Raw genomic sequence first — 21,983 nt, 5'->3', positions numbered from 1 at the left:
ATATAATTTTGCATACTAGGATACAGGTAAATGAATTTAATTGAAATTTTTGCATATACACTGCACACAAATAAATGCAGATTTTGCATACAGGTAACTTCAAATATATTTAAATCTATTTAATATTTATATCCTATTTATGCCTCTAAAATAATTAAATTCAATTGGTATTTTCCATAATAGCTCAACTGTTTTATACTTTGCTGTAATTATCTACTTTAAGATGCAAATCCACTTAAAACAAGAGGAAAAAATTAATATTAAAAGCAGTAACGAACAGACACTAAAAATTCTAGTTTACTATCCTATACTTAACAGGATTTTATATTGCACTGTAACTAATGTAACATAATATCTCAAACGTAGTCAGTTACATCTTATCTACAAACTACTACAATTAGTAACGTTCCATATGACCGGTAGTTTTCCAGAAATGCAAAACGGAGGTTGTTGGGTGTCTGCTGCAGCCTGCAACTATATCGTTACAACAGCTTGCAAATCTCGAATTTATCGAAACAACTGCGGAAACTGTCTTATAAAGTCGAACCGAGTTTTTTTATTTGACTAAACATGACTCACTACATATTCAATGGTCAAATAGTAAACACAGGTTTGGAGCAGCGACGTCTGGCCCTATTTACACAACTGTGATTGAAAGCGCGCTCTTCTAGTGCCGAGGTTTTCATTAGCGTAGCGTAAAACGTCACATCCTGTACCTTTTCATTGGTTCGTTCGGCTCGAATGATTAATCGCGCCTATTTAGAAATTCTGGTAACCGGCAAAACAAAATCGCGCTTACTTCGCTACATAACCGTATGGTATGCGAACACCAAACAGACGGGACTTTTCATTTTCCCAATAAGGAACTAAATGAGTAGATTTTCACCTAAAGTAGGAGTTCCATTACCACTAATAGTCGTTTAGGTTACTTATCAGATTTAACAAAACCAATGGAATTTAAAGTAAATAAAATATTAAATTTTTAACCTGGAATGTGTTTTCATCGAAAAAAGAACGAAAAAGAAAGTTAAAAATGGTAAAACCAATTGTTTAATTGAACCGTAGTTTTAATATGAATACAACCGCGGTGATACAAATTTATTATGGTACATATATTACAGTATATACAAGTTCCAAGTCTTTAAAATGCACTACAATTGTTTAAAACAGATATTTTTAACATTAAACTTTGCAAGAAATGTTTCACCAATATTTTCCAGTGTCTCGTAAACAGAACGGCAATGAAATATGAAAACAAAACCATTTGAAAGTTTTTTAACTCGCATGCAATAAAACACAAGGCTTCAAACAGGACAACAATTGTCCCTCCAATCCATTAACGGGGGTACTATGAAAATAAATGGGCAGTATGTGGTAAGGAAAAATAAAAGGATATTTGTATTTACAATACATGGACGGGGCAAACAGAAACAATTATCGTAATATAATAAATGCATGTTAAAATATTAACCCCTCGATAACAACAAAGTTAAAATGAAATTATTCAATGATTATCATTAGAAGGAATGTAGCTGTACAATAGAGAGAGGTCACAGTTTCTAAAAAGTCAAATCCAGTATGAACATATAATGTACATTTATACAACCACGTCAAGGCCATTGGGTTATGGTTTGGAGTTAAAATCCACATTTATACACCGGCAAGAGCCGTAAAAACTATGTTTATACAACTTAAAAATATAAAGTTTGCAACAAATAAGTAGAAAAACCAGCCAAAAATATCCTTTGCTTTAATACAATTTATACACCAAGAAAAACCTGTACTGTTATGTAAAGAAATTACGCCAAGGAAAGTTTACTCCTTGGTAATATACATTGGTTAGTAAGTACAATGCAGTAACGGTTATGTCAAACCAGCAGACAATAAAACAACATTGAATGTACCATCATATTGTGTGATTTGGGAAAGTGGGAGACTTTACAAATCTGAAATAAACTGAACTTTTGTTTGGCTTAGTATATAGTGCATTTGTACATCCTAGAAAAATAGTTATTTATTTTACATGCTATGTAATTATATCCATATAAAGCATTCTTTATACATTCTTCTATATACAGAACTCCACCTAGGTGAAGGCACGCTTCGTATTAAAAGCCCGACCATTCTCGTTTCCATTACAACTGCCACAGCCTGTATATACATATATCCAGTTTATAAAGGTGGTGGTATCTTAAATTCAAGGGCTGGTTTTTCAACTTGTCCAAAATTAAGTCGCTGTCTGGTACATACAAAAGAGGGTAAAACATAGAAGCAAAGTGAAAACTCCGCATGTAAAAATACAGGAAAAAATTCACAATGAATTAACAAAAGTTCCGAGAATACGTTTTTCTCGATCATGTTCTTACTCGCTACCAGCGTTGTGGACCCAATTAGAAGTCGCAATTTGAGATTGAGAGATTTCTGCTGCAGGGCCTGTGTTGAGGGATGGTCCAGGGGAATTGCCAGTGGATCTCAGGAAAAACTTCTCCAGTTTGGTGATGATATGCTTGCCGTAAGTGAACTTGCGCAGAGTAAGAATGTGGGGTCGGATCTTGTGGATCAATAACTGTTGGAAGAAATAGAAGTATATTTAAAAGGAAACGTATACACTGAACGTGGGGCATATTATACTTTTGCCAGAAAATAAAAGTCTTGACTACTTGTTTTGTTTTTGTTTACTTTACGATAATTAAAGCTTGTTATTCAGATTAGTGAGCGCATATTCATGGTCATCACTTAGTTATACAAACCATGGAAAACCCATAGAACGTAAATACTCAGAATGCCATTTGAAATTAAATCATCATCATAATAACAAGCCTTAGGGGGCAGAAAAAACAACCTGGGGGTCTCATTGAATATTCCAACACCACCACATGCAGAGTAAACCACGTATTATCGTCTGTAACAACATTTACCTTCTTCTGTTGTGGGTCAGCTACATCCAACATTTTCTGCACGACATAGTTAGCGTATTGATCCTTCATCATTATAAACAAAGCATCGGGTTCTTGGCAAACTTCATCAATCAACCACGCTCGTGTCTGCGGTGAGGAGTGACTTACACATTTCTCAATCACATTGCTGTAGATTAAATGTATTATCACCAACAAATCCTAAATTGGTTGGTTTATATTGATGGTTTAGGTAACTACACTAGTCTACACAAGAATGTTTTATCAAAAAATACTACTTTAAATTTTACAATAACCTCTGTCCAGTCTGAAATTACACTGTGTTCATAGTTTTATACCTATACCCTGCAGTTTGAAATGAATTTAGTGTGAAAACTAGCTTTATTTGAATACAATAAAACTTCAGATGATTGTAACTAGCATTAGGATAAGTGCATGCAATGTAAACCTGCAGTAGAATCAGGTTTACACAGTTGCACTTTACCCACTGCAGTTTAAAACAAAGATGTTTACCACTTCCATATTCAAAACTAAACCAAAACAAACCTTGCAAACTTATGTTGGCTCAAAGTTAGTATTCTTCCTCTCAATTCATTGATGATCTGGTTCTTATTTTCAGTACGACCATGCTCCAGTATATGCTGTATCACATAGTTCCCATACTGGTCCTTCACTAACATCTCAGAGTGCTGAAATGAACATTTGAATTAAAACTAGTAGTTACATTACAAAGCATATGCTGTATGACTTTGCAAACTGGTGGTTGCCTAAAAAATTTTAGAAAATATCCCAATTTAACACAAGTACTGTATATATAGTAGGGACACTTTTCCATTTATTTTTGTTGTCCAATTTGGTAGTAAACAAGGAACATTTAAAAACTCCATATATTATACTATTGACCAAGAAGTGTCATTAAAAATTAGAAATCAAAAGGGCTTGAAGCAAACAATTTGACCTCTATGACAATTCTATATGTTACACAAGTTACCTGGTGAAGTTCTTCAAGTATAGGTCCTGTCTGGTCTTCATTACAATGCTCCAATATTCTTTGCATGACACGGCAACCGTATGGATGAGAAGACAAACCAACAACCTTTAGATCAAATATATAGTTTAGTTTACAATTTTTAGCAGCATATCTGGTATAAAAACATAGTTTTTCAGAGGAACTTTTCACAAGGGTTCTTTTGCCGGAAAATAAGTCTTGACTACTTGTTTTGTTTTTGTTTACTTTACGATAATTAAAGCTTGTTACTCAGATTAGTGAGCGCATATTCATGGTCATCACTTAGTTATACAAACCATGGAAAACCCACAGAATGTAAATACTCAGAATGCCATTTGAAATTAAATCATCATCATAATAACAAGCTTGAGAAACAGAAATACACCACACTTTTACATCATATGAGCCACAGAAGGAATATTTACAAATTTACATTATGCCTGGTAGCAGAAGTAACAGAACATGCTAATATAGTACATTACAATCTTACCTGGCCTTTGAAACCATCTACTATAAACTGTAGTTGGGCAGGAGGAACACATTCAATGCATTTCTGTACAACATGATTACCATTCTGATCTTTCACACATTTGAGCAAGTGTCCGTCTAACTCCTTTACTATCTCCACCTTTGTAATATAATATGTATTACATTATGAAGGATAATAAACAGAGAAAACGTACCTGTTGTTCTTGTGGTATACATTCCAATGCCTTTTGTATTACACGGCAACCATACATTTGCAAAGCAAGAGGAAGGACATGACCATGAATGCAGTTTGCAAGTGCAAGTTTATGCTCCTGAAATACACACAAAGTTTAACACTAAACTATACATTACCTATATATAAAAAATTAAGTAGCTGGCCTCAGTGGTATAATTCATTTCAATGTAATTCATTTCAGACATTTAAAACATCATAGGCCAATGTGTATTACACAATATATAGGATATTTACCAGGGAACCAAACTCAAAGAACTTCTGTATGACATAGTTTCCAAATACATCAGTCATTAACTGATAAGCTGCTCCGATTATTTCATTAAATACAAGCTGCTTTTCTTGTGGGGTGGCACGTTCTAACTTCTGCTGGATGAACCTAATAATATAAAGTGTTTACTATTTATAACTTGGGCGTTTAAAGGACTAGGTCATTGTTTTGTTTATGTGCTTGCTGTCATACAAACGAGATGGTCAACATTATGTTCTGACAATAAGAATGGATATTTGGTTTATAATCATACAGCAATATTTCACAGGTAGTTAACATTGTAAATGGTAATACATGCTTTAATGCTTCCCAACCTTTGTGGTGAACCAAACAGTAGCGTACAAGTTTTTAAAACACACACTTTTTATCAATTTTTTTACATTGACAAAGGAAAAAGCATTTTAAACAGGGGCAGTTTTTATACCACCAAAATAATTAAAAAGCGGTTTTATACCCCCCTAAAAACAAAGGTTTTTCAACTGCCACCAAGATTTTTTTAAATGGGGGTTTGTGGGCTGTGCCACTGTTTGTGAACTACAGTAGTAGTCACCTAAGCAGATTAAATTAAAGCTCTGGGGTTGAGAAGCACTGGTATTCCGTATTATCAAAATATAATACCTTGATCCGTGTTGGTCTTGTGAGAACTCAACAATGTGTCCTACAAGTTCATGAAGATGGGGGTTAGTGAGACGATTGTTCCGAAAGTCATCCAGAAGCTTGCTCCTCCCTGTTGGTGGGAGGAGGACCTTGCTGTTGGGAGGTTGGATGCGAGTGGGAGGAAACAAGGAACTTCCAGAGCTGCCAAAGATGCTCTGGGACATTGGAGGACCATTTCTGTACTTTGCTTCTGCACCAGGAGCAGCAGAGAACATCCGATTCCCATTACCACCTGTGTGATTAAGTGGGTTATTAACTTGATCTAAGGCCCCTTGGGTAGCAGGTGAAAAAGCTTACATAACAATTTTCTGCAATCAGTTGAGTATTTATGGTATTGCATTAACTAGTACAACTTTTACAATCCGGCATCACTGCTTTGCTATATTTACTCAGTAAACTTGGAAACAAATATTGTTTCCTAAGAATATGCGCTCTGATTGCATTTTAAAAAGTATGGTGCCTATAGTTATCGATGCTTTTGAGCAAAAGATTTTGCATATTTCCAATGCAATCTGTTCTACACTTCTAATAGAATTTTTGCACTGCGGTAATCATTAAACCTAGGAACAAAAATTGTTGCCCCACGGATGTGTTTTGATTGCATTTGAAAAAGTTATGTGCCTATTCTGAACAAAGGGGGTTTAGAATTTTTCTATTATATTGTATCAAGCCAGTGTGTATAACTTACCCAGCAAGAGGTTGCCTGATGGTGATGACATTGAAGGTGGTGGTGTGTTTAGGTTGTGGTGACTATGGCCCATCATGTTGCTTAGTGGGCCAGGGGAGGGGGACATTGCACCCACACCTCCACTGCCAGGTGATACACCAAGTGAGCTGTAGAACTGAGACACGCCGCCATATTGCTTTGGGTAATCAGAGAATGAATCTCTACGCTGAGGTGTGGAACTGGCACTGCCAATGCCTAAAAGTTATGTCAAATTAGTCAAAAATATATAAATGTTAGGAAAAATGAACTTTTTTTAATGTGCTGTCATACAAACGAGATGGTCACCATTGTTTTTTTCTGATTTAGTTTGAATGGATGTTCTGATATAATCATCCAGCATAGTATGGTAGATAAGTGAGGTGTGGAACTTACCGGCACCAAGAGCTCCAATTCCTAGACTACTGATGTTGCTTGTGCTGCCGAAGGGACCACTTTGTTGGATGTTGGGATTATAACCTTGACTGATTGAAGGTAAAGGGGTGCTTCCGCCACTTAGATTTTGTTGGTTGGCATACACAGCCGTTGCTGTGAATGAAGTTGTGTTAATTATTGGTGATTTTGATGGTGTTTGAATTAGAATACCTGCTTGCTGTTGCGAAGCTTGGTTGTATCTGAACATTGAACCATTGGCCCCAGCAATTGGAGGTGCCATTAATGCTGTAATGAGATTACGGTTAGTAATATATTGAGTGAGACGGGGTAAAGAAACTTACGATGTTGCGATCCATTCATAAACATAGGGCCTGGTGCAAATAGACGGACAGGACCACCAGTTCTACTGTTGTTAATTATCAATGCTCCAGTTTGGTCGTAGTAGGCAGATGGGATCATGGGGTAGGCAGCTATGAGGGAAAACTGGTTAGAGAGGGGTTTCTTGTGTTTAATGATGAACAGATAGGCGCCAAACTTGGGGTGGCAGGGTGGGCAGGCATACTCTAGAATTTTTTGGCATTGGCTCAATTAGTATATAGATAACTAAAAATTGGGTTTATAGAAACGCTTGTCTGACTATCCCTGCCTCCCCTGCATTTTTGGTGCCTATTGTACATTGTGGTATTTTACAAACCTGCCATTGCCATTGCTTGGTTTAAATTACTCTGTTGCATTGCAGCCATGTTAGCGAGGATTTCTGATTGAGCAGGAGGTCCATCTTGTTGTGGTATGGAGGATGGACTTAAAGGACGAGACTGGGGTGTTTCGGACAGTGCTCTGTTTGGCTGTAAGATAAATTGTGGGTGGAAATTTGCCCAAACGACTAAATTGCTGGTGATTTACCTGGCTAGTAGCTGGTGCACTTCCTTGAGCTGCAGTCATGGCTGCCACTTGCTGTTGGAGCATGGTAGGATACATTCCCGCAGTTGGCCAGCCAGCATATGGATTGTATGGGGCCATGAGAGGCACCTGGCTTTGTGTGTTTGGGTCTGTATAACCTGCTGTGAAGTTATATTGTGGTAAAAGACTTATATAAAAGTAATGATAAATCAGGCATTTGTGAAAGTGTTTTCATGCATCAGATCCAATTGTCATCAAAATATTCAGGAGTATCCATTGGTATAATACATCATGTGCATATTAGGTTGCGTGTCATGTTATAAAGTATAAGGAGCTACCTTGAGCATTAGCTTGTGCTGGTATAATGTAGGAGCTGGGTAGAAACATTCCTGGAGTAGCCAATGCATATTGTTGCTGCATGGCAAGCTGGTACCCACTTAAATGTGCAGCTATCGTCTGCAAAGAGATAGAAGGTATTACTACAGTACATAGTTGAAGTGCAAAGTACAGTATTGTTTATTTGGCCTTCATAATATTGACAATCTCAGCATAAAGTTCTAAGTATCTGGTAAAGCAATGGTATAATCATACGGCACCAATATTGATGAAGTAAAAATGAGTTTAATGATACCTGTTGTTGCTGCTGTTGAGCTGCCATGTAAGAATCCACTAAACTCATCTGCTGCATTTGATCAGTGACTTCTTCAGCGCTTACGGACGGTGTTTCCCCCTGAAAGCTACTTGCTTCTGGGGAAACACCTTCAGCATCATCAGGGGTAACTGCGGAAGGTTCTGTGGAGAAGAATGAATGAAATACTGAACAGGAAAGTGTCTTTTGATTATTACCGTCCGGGGCATCCGCTGCAGCTTCTGTGTTTTCCTCAGTCTCATTTTCAATCTCATCTTTTGGCGAAGGCGATCTTGATTTATCTTTGAATTCTTTAGCGCCTTCATCAGGAGAGTTATCTCGACTGGTTAAGAAATATATAGGTCTTAATCCAGTAAGGTTATTAAATCATAATATTGCATACCTAGGTCCTGAATTTTCTTTATCCGAGCGGTCATGTACACCTTCAACGGGCGATTGACTACTTTCTTCAGCTTCAAGGGTTTTTTCCTCCTGAAAAGTTTAAATTTATTAAAACCATGCTTCAATGACCAAAAAATTAAACATAGACATTCAACGTACCTGCCCAGCTGCTTCAACAGGCATGCTTTGGTATACAGGTGATTTTCGACTAGACAACCAAGAATCGGAAACATTGTGTCGTGTAAAAACTCCCTGTTCTGGCGGACGTGCAGATGTTACTGTGTTTTGCTCTGTAGCTGCTGTTGTGTTCGTGCCCCAAGTCGGTCCACCAGATTCTCTACCCCATTGCTCTGTGCCAAGGAAAGACCTGCTTTGGTCTGAAGTGTTTTGACTGGAGTTATTATCATTTTGCCAGACAGCATGCTGAAAAACAAATAAAGAAATATCACAAGGTGTCCAGATTGTCAACTTTTTGCAAGGACCGTATTTTTAACGAGTTTTTTGCACGATTTTTCATTTAAGTATTTTTTTGTCTTTATTTTGCACGCTATTAAAGTTTAATTAGGAGTGCAGTAATTAGATTGAAGTTTTCTGCAGTTTTGATTACAAAAGACAGGTCCGCAGATTTTCTTCAGAATCAATACAACCATTTTTTTTTCTCCACCATATAAAGGTGTCATTAAACAAGTTATACATTTTTACTTACTTGTTGTGCCATTGCTTCTTGGTCTGACTGACCCCAACCAGTTTTATAGTGTGGTGGTGGTTGGTTAGGATTCACATATCTGTAACTCTGTTGGAGATAAAGCTTCGAGTTTTATTTTTGTAGAATTACTAAAACAGTAAAATACCCTGCTATATCAACACAAATAAAAATTGGACACGTTTTTCTTAAATTTTAGAATTTATTGAAAATGTAAATAAATAAAACACACCTGTCCAACGAAAGGCTTTGAAGCAGACCCCATATTTATATCTTGGACATTCCATAAACCACTTCCAGGTCCACCACCACCACCGTTATTTGGTCTTTGCATTATACAATATTTACAAATACCTGTCACAACAAAATAAAATAGTTTTACGCAATCTATTGATTGTATCAAAACTGTAAAAGGCTTTTTCTACTTTTCTGCGATTATGTGGCATACAGTACATCATTCCGAGCAAGCATTTTCACATGCATGCCACGCAAGCAATCGGACATTTTCACATACGTTTTATAGAAAATAAAGCCTATTTATCAACTAACTAAAATAATAAATAACAACTACGTATGATAAAGTACTGATTTATACCAAATACAACAGGTTTACCTCCGTCTAAGAAAGGATGAAAGCGGATGGAGGTTCCTATTCACAATTCCGCATCTCCACAAAAACAAAAAAACATGGCGAATAAACGTTTTCTCCTTATCTCGCCGAAATGCATTGTGGGTACCATGTGCGCGTGACGTCCACAGAAATAAAAAAGAATAGAAGGCGCATCTCCAATGTCGGCAAAAGAGAGAGCACGATACACTCTCTCTCTTTCGCGGGTCGTTCCCGTTTACTATTGTAGTCAATGAAGTCGATGACGTTTTGTGTAGTTTTTCTTCGTTTTTTGACTTAATTTAAAGTTATTGTGTAAAAAAACTATTTTCTAATATATATATATTTCTAAAAAACCGTTTGTTTGAAATTTTTAATTAATTTTTTTAAATAATTAAATTTCTTAAACAAGTGGTAAACTGTAAGCGTTAACGTACCAAATAACTAAACTAGCCTAACAAACTTGAATAGTTAGTGTAGTTTTTAAAATAAACAGCTAAAACCGTCCAAAAATACTATGCGCCTATCTTTTACAATGGAGACGAAGGGAAATGGGGACGGAGTTGGCGGTCACGTGAATAGAAAAAAGAATATATCACGGTTTTGAGCAGTTGCGCGTTCTACTCTTTTTTATTTCTATGGTGACGTCTTTGTTTGGGATGGCGCGAAAACAACATGGTTCAATGAGTTCAAGGGGATTAAAGGGGGATGCTATCTATTTATTTCCATATTACCAACATCATTAACACATTTATCGGTTTCAAAGCTTATGTCCACTAAAATATTTTATAAAACAACACTTTTAAGTTGATTCTGTGTGAATCGTTGAACTGGTGGCTAAAAAACATCAGCGGACAATTTGGTAATTTTAAAAATCTACAGATGCTATTTAAGAACTTTTGTGATAGTAAACCATATTTCTAATCACCATAATCAACTTGCCCTTCGCTGTTAATGTTTAAAACGATACCATGTACTCATGTAGCTCTAGTTTAGATGATTCGAAAGAACGCTGTTTAGTAGATGGCGTGTAAGAGCTATAAGATGCAAGACCTGCCGTTACAAAAACGGTTGGCCTCGCATGACCTGCGTATTGATTTTCTCAGCGTGAAGCCATTTCTAATCTGTTTTACACAGTTGGCATGGCACAGCTAGAATAAAACCAAACCAACCTTCAGATGGCTGCAGTAGATTCAGTCAAACTCTTGGTGAATCAAATGACGAGCGATTTGCAAAACTATAGTTCGTTTGCGTGGAACTTATTGTCGGTGATCGGTGCGTGGTACACCTTGAAGTATTCCGTTAAATTCTGCTTTTGGTTCATAAGTTGCTGCAAATGCGCTCATAAATATTGTCGAAAGAGAAATTTTGTGAAAGAATACGGAAGATGGGCAGTTGTTACTGGTAAAACTCGTTTCGATTGTGGCGTAATTTTAAAATGTATTACACTCGTTGTAACAAACGCTGCTTTACAGGATGTAGCAGTGGAATTGGGAAGCAATTTATGCACAAACTCGCAGAACATGGACTTAACATTATTCTGGTTTCAAGAAATAAAGATTGCCTTGAAGAAGAAGCCAAGTAAGTCTGTAGTGGACTTGCAATAAACTGCTTATAAAAACTACCATATTATATATCTACAGATTTATTGAAACTGCCTACGGAGTCCAAACCTTGCTTGTAGTTCAAGATTTAGAGAATCTGACGCCAGAAATAACACAGAAGATTCAAGATAGGATAAATGAGCTAGACATTGGAATTCTAATCAATAATGCTGGATTGCATGAATCACCAAAGAGTTTTACTGAGGTATAGTATTTGCATTAGAAATAATCTCTTGGGTCATTATGCCATACAAGAGTAAATATTAGGTTTTAAAACAATGTCCAAAATAAAGCTGTACAAGTTTTCAGTGGCGACCATTATTATTTCAGGGGTTGTGACAATAAAATGGGTTAACTGTACAATTAGGTTTGTAATTTTAGGGAATATATATAGGGATAAATTGCTTTAACAAATGAATCCAGGCGTGCTGCAAATTTTTCAGAAAAGTTGCATAATTTTGCACAATATAAATTGACACCATTGTAAGTTACTATAATTGAAAAAATCCCCCCTAATAAAATCACCCGACATGTAATATACATAGTAACTTGTAAGCTGGCACAGTGTGTATGAAACAGAACACTCTTTAACACAACTGTCATTTTTCTCGAAGAAGGTAAAGTCATTCATTAATCTATATTATACCGTTATACGTCTAGGTTGAGATATCAAGCTTACATGCCATGGTTCAAGTTAACATGAACGCTGTTGTTGCCATGACAGCTGCAGTGCTGCCGGGTATGTTGTCACGGCAACGTGGTCTGATCGTTAACATGTCGTCAGGTGGTGGAATGTTTCCGGTCCCGCTTATTTCCCTTTATTCATCAACAAAGGTAAATTTGGAGTTCCGTAACTATGTTTTATATGGTACCAATATACTTTAAAGCTTGTAAATTCTTTGACTTTTTTCCTTGTAGTAAAAAAAACACAGCAAAACTTTGTCTTAAATCTTGGATTTTGTAGTCCGGTTAAATTATATTCAATAAATTGTCTTATATATGGTGGGGTGGGGAAAGATGGGACACCATTTCATTTTCTTGTCTCATTTAATGGTAAACCAAGAACATCATTCAAAGAAGACTCCCATAGACCATTGTTGATTGTTTAAAACACGTTTAAGATGTTATGTGCTAAAGGAGTCTCATCTTCCCCAACCCTACTAGTTACTTGGTATTTGTAACAAAATGTTTGTATCGTTGTACAGGCATTTGTGGACCACTTTTCTCAAGCTTTACATTATGAAGTGGCATCTAAAAACATTCATGTTCAATCTCTCACACCAATGTACATCTCGACGAGGATGACTGATTACTCCACAACAATCAACAGCAACAAATTCTTCACTCCTTCAGTTGAAACTTATGTTAAACATGCTTTACCTACGTTAGGACGCTTCCGAAGTAACACTGGATACTTTCCACATACCATACAGGTAATTAAATTCTTAGGTCTTCAAAATATTATTATATTCAATACAGATTTGGTAATTTAGACTCAATGAGGCGCAGATGCATTTTGCATGTATACACTACTAGTATTCCCCAAACAAATTACATAAAGCTAAAATAAAGGTGGCTTTAATACACTATGTTACTTTTCAGTGTTACTTTGCAATGCTGTGTCCACGATTTCTCGTTGTTAAGTTTTCACACCGAATGCAGTTAAATTTGCAAAAGGAAGCAGCTAGCATACAGAAGAAAGCTAAATAATTCTATTTTAAAAAGTGCTTTTGTATAATTTTTGTGATTATCAGCAGTCATTTTTAAGCTTAAATCACTGTTTAATGTATGCAGTTGTATTATATTATGGCTACTCTTGCATGATTTGTTTTTATGTTGCTGTGATTACCACATAATGTAGTGAAACTAATTGTTGTGTTTGTGCAATACATTCTAACCCTACTAATTAGTCCAGTGCTGTGTGGCTCAATGGTTAAGCGCTTGCATTGTAACCGAAGAATACAGGATTCAAAACAGATATTGGTACAACTTGCAAACCAGTAGTGTTATTGAATGATACATTGATTGTAGTTAAGGTAATAGGCCAGTACAAACCAGTGGTCATTTTAAGGCAATGGGCCAACTCTAGGTCCGCTATAGTGTATCATGCTGTAGGACCTTACTCAGTAGTGTAAAACCAAATTTAATACATTTGTAAGAAAAATGAAAAGTTGCAGTACGAAAACATAGATTTATTTCAATGAAGAATTTTCAAAAATTCCCTCAAATGTAGGTATTTCAATTTTTGAATTAACATTTTTCTCTTCAGTCTCAAACAAAACATCTAAAACATCTTTAGGGTTTCCATTGGCGTCAAAATATGTTTTTGACCATTCTTTTTCACCATATGTATCAACCTTTCGAAGGTTCGGTATTCTGTCCGCTATCTCTTCATATGCGTAACATAAATCACGGAAATGAAGATTTTCAAGTTCATTTGATCGAGTTAAAGGATCAACACCGGATATTTGAAATATTTCATCCACTAAATCGCTTCTCTTTGGTGGAAACATGGTCCTAAACATACACATTAGTTAGTTGGTTAGTATCCCATCTTATCCCACAGTAAGATACATTATTAAATAAATGTAATGTAGCTTAATTTATCCTCGCATGGCTGGAAAACGACAGTCGTTATAACACGGGTGTTAGCTTACGAGTTACCAAGTATGTTGCTTTATGGGCGATTATTTTTTTTATGAAATTTTCATGTGTGGCTAATAATTTGGACAACCCATTGGTGACCACTGGGTTGGAGCAATTAAGGGTCTTGCCCAAGAACACATATACCCGCAATGATAGCAGCAACGAGTCTTGAAACCATTACCTCTAGGTTAGAGGCATGCGCGCTAACCAACTGTGCTAGTAGTAAAGTATTTTCACGATTTATTTTAGACAACTCCAGGAAACAGTGATCATGGGCACACCACCAGAAAAACATGATTTTACCACCATACTTATCTTAACTTACTTAACACTGTGTTTGCAATATTTTGATTTTCTATGCATCGTGTGCTTTACCACATAATCAATCTTTTTGAAGGGCAAATTTATATCAAAGGTTTTCTTCGGCACAATTTTTACGACTCCCACTTCAACCTGGGTGATTTTAAAATTGTTTTAACAACTCTAACATATGCAACCTTAAATATAAATACCTCACCTTTGGAGGTGGCACAAATGAACCACCAGCAATAATGAACTTGTAATCAATGTCACAAAAGTTCTGCGCTGAAACGGATAACCGACATCTTTGTTTATCTCCTGTTTGTGCCAGAAACCTCTGCTCAGAAAAGTAAAACAGGTTGACAAGTTTATTACGGTCGCTCTATTATATGAGGGTAGGGTCTTTGTTAAGGACCCGGGATTTTGGCCCATGACCCTAACGTTTATGTACATTCATGCAACCAGTGTGTGAGTTCTTATTTCAAAACAGTGCACACATATTATCCATATAAAGTTTAAGACACTATGGGGTCATAAATACATACTAACATTATGACATATTGCTAGACTTCACCCTGATTTTTGTAACAAAACAGGGTGATCTTGTTTAGAGCACAGTTTTACAGCTTTTACCCTGCTGATACATGTCTATAGAAAGATGAAGCAAAGTCTAGTACATTCACCAGTACCACATTAATCAATCAGATTGCATATGCTGAAAAATCTCCCGCCTATGACATATAACATTGATTTTTAAAAGTGAGTAAATTTACCTCTACAACCTCCCTTTGGAAAGTAAGCACAAGCGGTATTCTTCCAAGTTTAAACATCCCATGTTTCCTTGATATTTGTTCAAACCATTTAAATATTAACGGAAGTGAAACATTGAACGGCAAATTTCCAAACACAATAAATGGCGGAGAGGCTGTATTGAGAAAACAAGTAGAACTTTGACAATTTGAAATTAAATATATATAAATTTAATACATTTTTACAGAACTGGATTTTCCTTATTATTCTAGAGGAAACTAATTTTAAAATGGACAATGAAAATAAGAAAAAACATGCGAAAAAACTTACCCTTATGCCAATCTTTTGCCAATTCCTGAGGAAAACATTGAGATAAGTCGTATTTTAAAATATCGCCATGTACGATGGTCATTCGATCATTTGAAACATCAGCCACATACTAAAGGAAAAGTCATAAGTGATTGAGCATTCGTCATATACATATCCATTACCTTTAGCATTGGTAAGAATCTGTGGTCTTTTTCAACTACAGTTAGACGTTCCGGTTTTCGTTGTAAAATAGATCGAGTTATAGGACCAGGGCCTGGTCCAACCTCACAAACATGGTGGCCTGCTAAGTCTTTTGCACCACATAATACGAATCTGTCTATGAATGCATATCAATAAATGTAACTTACTTATTTACCCTCGCGTGGCAGGGCAACACATGTGTTTTGTTTCATACACCTCATGTTCGCTTCCGAATTACCATGTATGTAACTTTGTGGGTGATTTTTTTATGATGGATGTTTTAATTTAAAAGAGCATTATTCTATTCCATACTGGTGAAGTCCTTTAATAAAGGCAATGCATGACTAAAATTAAGGCCAAAGTTGGCATTTTACTATAATTGAACAAAATTTATGGAATTTAATACAATGTTTGCCCTTTTCCTATTCATAAAAAGACAAGCTTTTCGCATTTTTTATTAGAAAAAAATGGAATTGCAGAACCATGTTAAAAAAATTAAGTATCTTGTTCATCTTACTTGTTATTAATGGATCAAGTAAGAAATTTTGTGAAAGTTGTTTTCTTGCTCTGACATTATACATCTTTAATAGTTCATTGCTGGTAGGCATGGGGGGAATCGCTTGTGTTGGCGGATCATGGTTTAATTGTAGCTGAAGAAATTATGAGTATATATATACATATGTATTAGAACGTTAATAATGGAAGATATATTTTTTTTGTTTGTTACATCACTAGCAAGAAAAACATGTTTACTACATTGGCCTAATCTGTGTGTACACGTTAACCTGTATAAGAAAAATTTATGGTTATTCTGTATGTATATATTGTGTAAAAAAATTGGTGTCTATTCTTAATGTATATATTGTGTAAAAAAAAAACTGAAAAATTGATGTCTTTAGACTTGTAAAAGTTTTTAGTTTTTACCTTTGGCCTAAACTTGTTTAAGAGTCGATGGGAAATCTTCATTATTAGATTAATAAACAGATGAAGATAAAATCATTATTCAAATTATATTAGGGACCTTATTTCTGAAAATTGTAAGAATTTAATAAGAATGAAAAACACCACTTTCAGTCATAAATGGACAATAAAATACAATTAATGTGTGGATGCTATTCAGGCAGCCAGTTTAATGTTCCATAAAATAATGCAAACAAGCCAGTTCACGACAAACAAGTGAAATTGGCAGTTCAAATGGATTTGAAACAATACCACTATTACTATTTACACAGTATCATTCAATGTGTGTGCTTTACTTTAAGTTCAAGCACTACTGCTTTTAATATTAAATAAATTGCAGATAAAAACAAAAACAAAGCGAATGAACGAAAAACTCCATTATCGAACAAATAACAAAGCAGGAAAAACATAACGGTGTAAAAAATTGTTCTGTAATGAGCAAAAAATCGAAAACTAATAGTCGGTAATTGGTTTGAATCAACTGTACTTGGGGAATGTGGAATATTAAATATAAATTTTGCAAATTTCCCTCTGAAACCAGGCAAAGAACAAAATTGTTTAAACTCTGCTTCATACTTCTTGTTAATATAATTTGAGAGTGAATGCAAAACTCTTACAAGAGTCGCACATTCATAACTACGTATTGGTTGCAATGCAGGCTCACATTTTATCGAAACAGGTAACTTTTTAATGTTGTTTATTATTTCATGTCTTCCCAGTGAAGACAGATGGACCACACCATCCTCACCAAGGGAGCAGTCAGGAGCATCTGTACCTAAAGGATTCTGACTTTGGTTGGTGTCAACTGACCTCATACTTTCATTTAACTCTGGAATTTGCACATCAAATATTTCAGATAAAAGCTGCATTGAATCAGCAAGTTGCTGTGCAGACTTCTTTGAGCTTGTTTCGTTAAAATTTGAAGGTCCAACTTCACACAAGTCACCAAAACCTATAAACTTGAGAACTTGAGTCGAAAAATCAGGCTTGTTTTTATCAAGAAGCTTTTGAACTGTTCCCAATGCCTGCTGGCAAACCATTAGCAATTGGCTGACTATTTCTTTTAGCTCAGGAGATGATATGACAGTGGCATTGATAGGATTATGATCGTTTATTCTTCCAGAAGCAATGTAACTGCCAGGTGAAGGAGAGTGCATATGTGCTGGTATAACACCATACTGAGCTTCTTCTGCCTCTTCAATCATTTCCATAAGATTCGGCTGATTAAATATTTTTGCTACTCTGTACAACAACAAGGAGTTAGCTTGCTTGCTTAGGTCCATGCGTAGATACCTTGTCAAAGACTCTTTAAGTAGTTGTGTGTAAAATGGTAAATTACTTGCAATAAAGTGATACCATGCATTGGCAACATGACGGTCAGTACTCAAACGCATGTCCACATTTTTTCCAACTGTTGAAGCATCAGCATATCTCCAAGGTTGAATGTAACTTAGCCAGGTTTCCAAAATAATCCTGAATGAGCTATTAAGAGGCCAAACATTGAAACAGTAGCCAAGAAACTCTAGCAGGCGTGGCTGTAGAAAGTTACAAGATATATTTTGCTTGAAAGACTCCATCACTGTATCATTAAGGTGAGAATAACTAAGAGAAGAACTATTTACATTTTGAAAATAATGCATATGCTTTATCAATCTTCGGACAGCATACGCTACTTCTTCTGTTGGACATTTTACTGTAGAATTAATTCTGGTACTTGTTGTTTGACCAAGCCAAAATTCAACCAACACTCTAACTAAAGTGTCTGATCTCCAGATTTCATTTTGAGTGATACCAAGGTTATCTGTTTGCTTGGTAGGTGATTTTCTTATCATTGAACTTATGTGAGAAATCCATGGAGAGCTCCTTGTGGGTGTTTGAACATTAGTGACAGGCGACTGCATTGTGGGTGGGTATGAACCATCAATAGGTAAAAAGTAGCCAAGATAGTCATCAACCAATGAACAATATAAGTTATCATCAACTGCTACTGGTTTTCTTGATTGAAACGCAGGTAGTAATGGTGACTTAGTCGGTTGGGGTGGTGGGAGTAGATTAATTATCACATGCGCGAAGTGGAAAAAGTAAAACTCAAATGCCGACACACGCACACAAGTTTGTCCTTTGAGGAAAGTTGCTGTGCTTGTGTATGGAGCATTTCCAAAGGTTCTTCCTGGGTAACCTAACCCACTTGATTCAACCGGGCCCATGTATGATAGTGCAGGGGGAAGGATATTTAATGGGAAATCATATCTTAATAAAACGCTCTCCCCTTGTAGTTTGTGCACTAATCGTAGCATTGGTCCATCAACACCAAAAAAGTTTCGGAGCAGGTTAAACTCGAGCGCATGTTGACGTGGGTTAATATGTGGGATTCCCCAACCTGGGGTTATGATCCCAAACATTGTATGGATAAGGTGAGGGTAAATATGATGCAGCGTCTTTGGGGTATTTTCATCGATAATTTTCGTGAGTTCTTTGCATTTTTCCGACAGAGTTGGTTTGCAAAATGCTGTCCCAAGTATCCCATGCTCACTAGAGCCATTCATTTTGACCTAGATGTTTTATAGACTGCACAGTGTAGTTAAGGGTCTGTAGAAATACAAAGGCATAAAATTTTGGTAACGATATGAAATTGAAACACATTTTGACAATTGTGAATAATTGGTAGCATACTGTTTAATTGATTGTTTAAAACTACTTGTATTTTTCATTTATACCCACAATGTAAGACGCAATCAGGAAAAAGAAAGACAACTACAAAAAATCATAGCAGCATCCAGAAAAATCTACATTAAGAAACTCAAATAAAAATTTGGATAACCAAGTTAATATGCCGTTTAAAACAAAGTTACAAACACAGAAGCATTTGATCAAAATTTATCCGCAAGACCGAGTATTCTTTGTTTATCAACCCCTGACACACTACCAGTATTGTCCCCTAAATTACCCACGTATTCCCTGATTATTGTTCGAATACTTTTAACAGACCCGCTGCGTAAATTGAGTATTTGCAACACGCGTTGCTTTATACTTGAGGATCCTGAAGCACAAATGTCAACAAGAACGTAGTCTGTTTGTTGAAGGGTAAATAAACCAGCATCTAATCTTCTCAAGTAAAAGTCCTCCTCAATTTCCTCTTCATCTTCACCCTCTACTAGAAGCCGTGTCCTTTCAGCGTCAAGCCTGTTGTCAACCCTTTGAACTCGCTCATAATATTTAAAGTGAAGTTCCATTAAACGATCGACTTTTGCAAAATCATTTTCAGTGAATTTAGCAATAAGTCGCTGCCGATGGGAGCCAGAGAGGTTCTGGAGCATGGAGGATATTATTGAGATGACATGCTCTTCGTGGTCCTTCCTTGAGCTTCCAACTTTTTTATTTTTCTTGGGTGGTTTCATAAATATTGGAAAGAGAGTTCGGAGTCCAAGAATATCCACAAACTTTGCGCTGTTGCTCGCTCCATCTGGTCCAGACATTGCATGGTCCAGTACTTTCAGAGCACTGTTCCTAGACATCTTCTTTTCTCTCAGCATAAGATTCATAAGCTGTAATCCCTCTCCGTGTAAAAACTTACTACGATTATCCACCAACAACAGTGACGAGCAAAGGCAGTTGAATAAATTTTCCATGAATTCAACTTCTTCAGCACCTTTTGGGTCATGCCGTTTAAAAGCAGCCAACTGCTGAAGCAAGATATCAATCCCTTCAAGCTCCCCAACAAGCTTTCGTATCTCATCATGACTTTGCAGTAAAATAGAAAGAATTTCAGAAGCATATAGTTTGTTTCCACTAAATGGGATTTTTGCTTTTAATCTTTTTAGCAGCCAAGCCACAAAGCCTTGCTGAGCAAAGTTCAAACCAAACTCAGGTTTTAATTCAAGTAGATTTTCCACCACACCAAGTGAGTTATGCACTCCTGTTGCCTCTTCTTTTACAGATTCATCCAATCTTTCAAGGTTTTGAACAATCAATGATCCTGCTTGTCCATCCATTAAAGCATCAGCGAGCAGATTCGCCCCTTCTTCATTCTCTGTGACCGAATCTACTTCAGTCAGCTCTTGAATTAAATCAATTACAGCAATGGCAATATCAGTGTTAGCATGGTTGATTAAGGCCAACAAAGAGTTCACAGAGCGGAGCTCAACTAGATAATGATATTGCTCCGGCATCGTGGCAAGAATCTTCATTTCCATGACCACATCATTCAAATCAAGTTCTGACTCCATAAACTTTTCCGGGTTGTCTGGGAACTTAATTCTCATCTCTTGGTTTTTGTAAACTTTCTTCTCGAAAGATAAAATTAACTTCTTCACTTTTTGATCATCATATTGCTCTTCATCATTTAAATCCTTTGCTTTAACTTTCTCTTCCCACATCTCCAGGAGTTTCATTTGCCTCTCTTCCTCCGTCTCGTCATTTACATTTTCTTCCAGAGGACTAACAGCACTTGAAGCGGGAGCAGAACCTCCACGTCTTTTCAATCCAGAACTGACTGCAGCACCTGCTTGGAGCTGAAGTCTTGTTGCTTTCTTTTTCGGCCTATCACCTCCACCACCAAGTTTAGCGTTGACAAAAAATGTGTCCAGCTCTTTTTCCATGGTCTTATCTGACTTCAACGCTGGTTTAGAGATTTTTGGTTTTGGTGATTCAGTGGGTGCATCATCATAATCACGTTTTCCAGTTTTGGGTTTAAAAGCCAACAACTCACCTACGTCCATTTTACAAAGCCCACTTTTAAACAACTTGCTAATTATTTATACAAAACACCTATCCACCTGCAGTAAAAAGCAACGATGAGTACCAAAGTTGGAACAAATTAAAACGTATAAGCACTAGTAAAGAATTCCTCAGTACATTACAGATAGGGCTGGTGATCGGGAAGCGTTAGAAGTAGTTGAGGCCTGCCTGTAACCCAGTGGTAATGGGTTCAAGGCTCGACGCTGCTACCATTGTGGGCTTATGTGTCCTTGGGCAAGACTTAACGGCAATTGCTCCAACCCAGTGGTCACTAATGGGTTGTCTAAATTATCAGACATACATAAACGAAAAATACCAAAAAAATAATTACCCACAAAGTAACAAACATGGTAACTCGTAAGCTGGCACGAGGTGTTAAACTCGTGTGATAACGACTGTCGTTTTCCGGCCACGCGGGATAAAGTAAGTTACATTCATTCATTCATTCTCTAGCACCAAAATAAAACCATACAGCAACAGCAACCATATCGGAAAATGAGAATTATGTTTATTTTAGAGTTAACAAATCCACCGTTTTGAACAAAAACACCCTCTGAGGCCTAA

General features: G+C 36.4%; 5 protein-coding genes and 1 non-coding gene across 7 annotated transcripts; 1 reads left to right on the top strand and 5 right to left on the bottom strand.

The window, feature by feature from the left end:
- Positions 1-1,083: 1,083 nt before the first annotated feature.
- Positions 1,084-10,053, bottom strand: LOC149725112 (pumilio homolog 1-like). Of its 2 annotated transcripts, none has more exons than XM_089892695.1 (22): positions 9,919-10,053; positions 9,538-9,659; positions 9,309-9,395; positions 8,762-9,025; positions 8,604-8,692; positions 8,419-8,543; positions 8,204-8,364; positions 7,911-8,028; positions 7,576-7,733; positions 7,367-7,517; positions 7,014-7,142; positions 6,883-6,957; positions 6,673-6,825; positions 6,262-6,495; positions 5,535-5,805; positions 4,883-5,024; positions 4,608-4,724; positions 4,415-4,552; positions 3,907-4,011; positions 3,462-3,604; positions 2,919-3,084; positions 1,084-2,566 (listed from the first exon to the last, which is right to left on the bottom strand). In XM_089892695.1, exons 2-22 carry the CDS (start codon positions 9,637-9,639, stop codon positions 2,363-2,365), a joined length of 3,132 nt encoding a protein of 1,043 aa, XP_089748821.1. In that variant the 5' UTR covers positions 9,640-9,659; positions 9,919-10,053; the 3' UTR covers positions 1,084-2,362. The 2 variants fall into 2 exon arrangements, with proteins under 2 accessions (XP_089748821.1, XP_089748822.1); XM_089892696.1 differs by having other exon boundaries at positions 7,576-7,730.
- On the bottom strand, positions 4,787-4,851 carry LOC149725113 (small nucleolar RNA SNORD36). The gene has a single exon (XR_016386546.1). It is a non-coding gene; the product is annotated as a small nucleolar RNA SNORD36 (small nucleolar RNA).
- An 896-nt stretch (positions 10,054-10,949) lies between the features above and the next one.
- LOC149725111 (inactive hydroxysteroid dehydrogenase-like protein 1) lies at positions 10,950-13,422 on the top strand. Its single transcript, XM_089892730.1, has 6 exons — positions 10,950-11,316; positions 11,388-11,493; positions 11,556-11,721; positions 12,177-12,350; positions 12,722-12,949; positions 13,119-13,422. The coding sequence occupies exons 1-6, from the start codon at positions 11,091-11,093 to the stop codon at positions 13,224-13,226; spliced, it is 1,008 nt and encodes a 335-aa protein (XP_089748856.1). The 5' UTR covers positions 10,950-11,090; the 3' UTR covers positions 13,227-13,422.
- A 265-nt stretch (positions 13,423-13,687) lies between these two features.
- LOC149725110 (dimethyladenosine transferase 1, mitochondrial-like) lies at positions 13,688-16,936 on the bottom strand. The gene is made up of 8 exons (XM_089892728.1): positions 16,647-16,936; positions 16,240-16,372; positions 15,704-15,858; positions 15,543-15,651; positions 15,236-15,387; positions 14,680-14,799; positions 14,488-14,615; positions 13,688-14,033 (listed from the first exon to the last, which is right to left on the bottom strand). The coding sequence occupies exons 1-8, from the start codon at positions 16,686-16,688 to the stop codon at positions 13,709-13,711; spliced, it is 1,164 nt and encodes a 387-aa protein (XP_089748854.1). The 5' UTR covers positions 16,689-16,936; the 3' UTR covers positions 13,688-13,708.
- LOC149725109 (sphingomyelin phosphodiesterase 4-like) lies at positions 16,816-19,228 on the bottom strand. The gene has a single exon (XM_089892702.1). It carries the CDS (start codon positions 19,226-19,228, stop codon positions 16,961-16,963), a length of 2,268 nt encoding a protein of 755 aa, XP_089748828.1. The 3' UTR covers positions 16,816-16,960.
- Positions 19,229-19,270: 42 nt separating this feature from the next.
- LOC149725108 (beta-catenin-like protein 1) lies at positions 19,271-21,487 on the bottom strand. The gene has a single exon (XM_089892715.1). It carries the CDS (start codon positions 21,398-21,400, stop codon positions 19,553-19,555), a length of 1,848 nt encoding a protein of 615 aa, XP_089748841.1. The 5' UTR covers positions 21,401-21,487; the 3' UTR covers positions 19,271-19,552.
- Between the last annotated feature and the right edge of the window lie 496 nt (positions 21,488-21,983).

This window comes from Ciona robusta, chromosome 14 (genome assembly GCF_009617815.1).
Source record: "Ciona robusta chromosome 14, ASM961781v2".
NCBI classification, from domain to species: Eukaryota; Metazoa; Chordata; class Ascidiacea; order Phlebobranchia; family Cionidae; genus Ciona; species Ciona robusta.
This window is presented reverse-complemented; position numbering and strand designations above follow the sequence as displayed.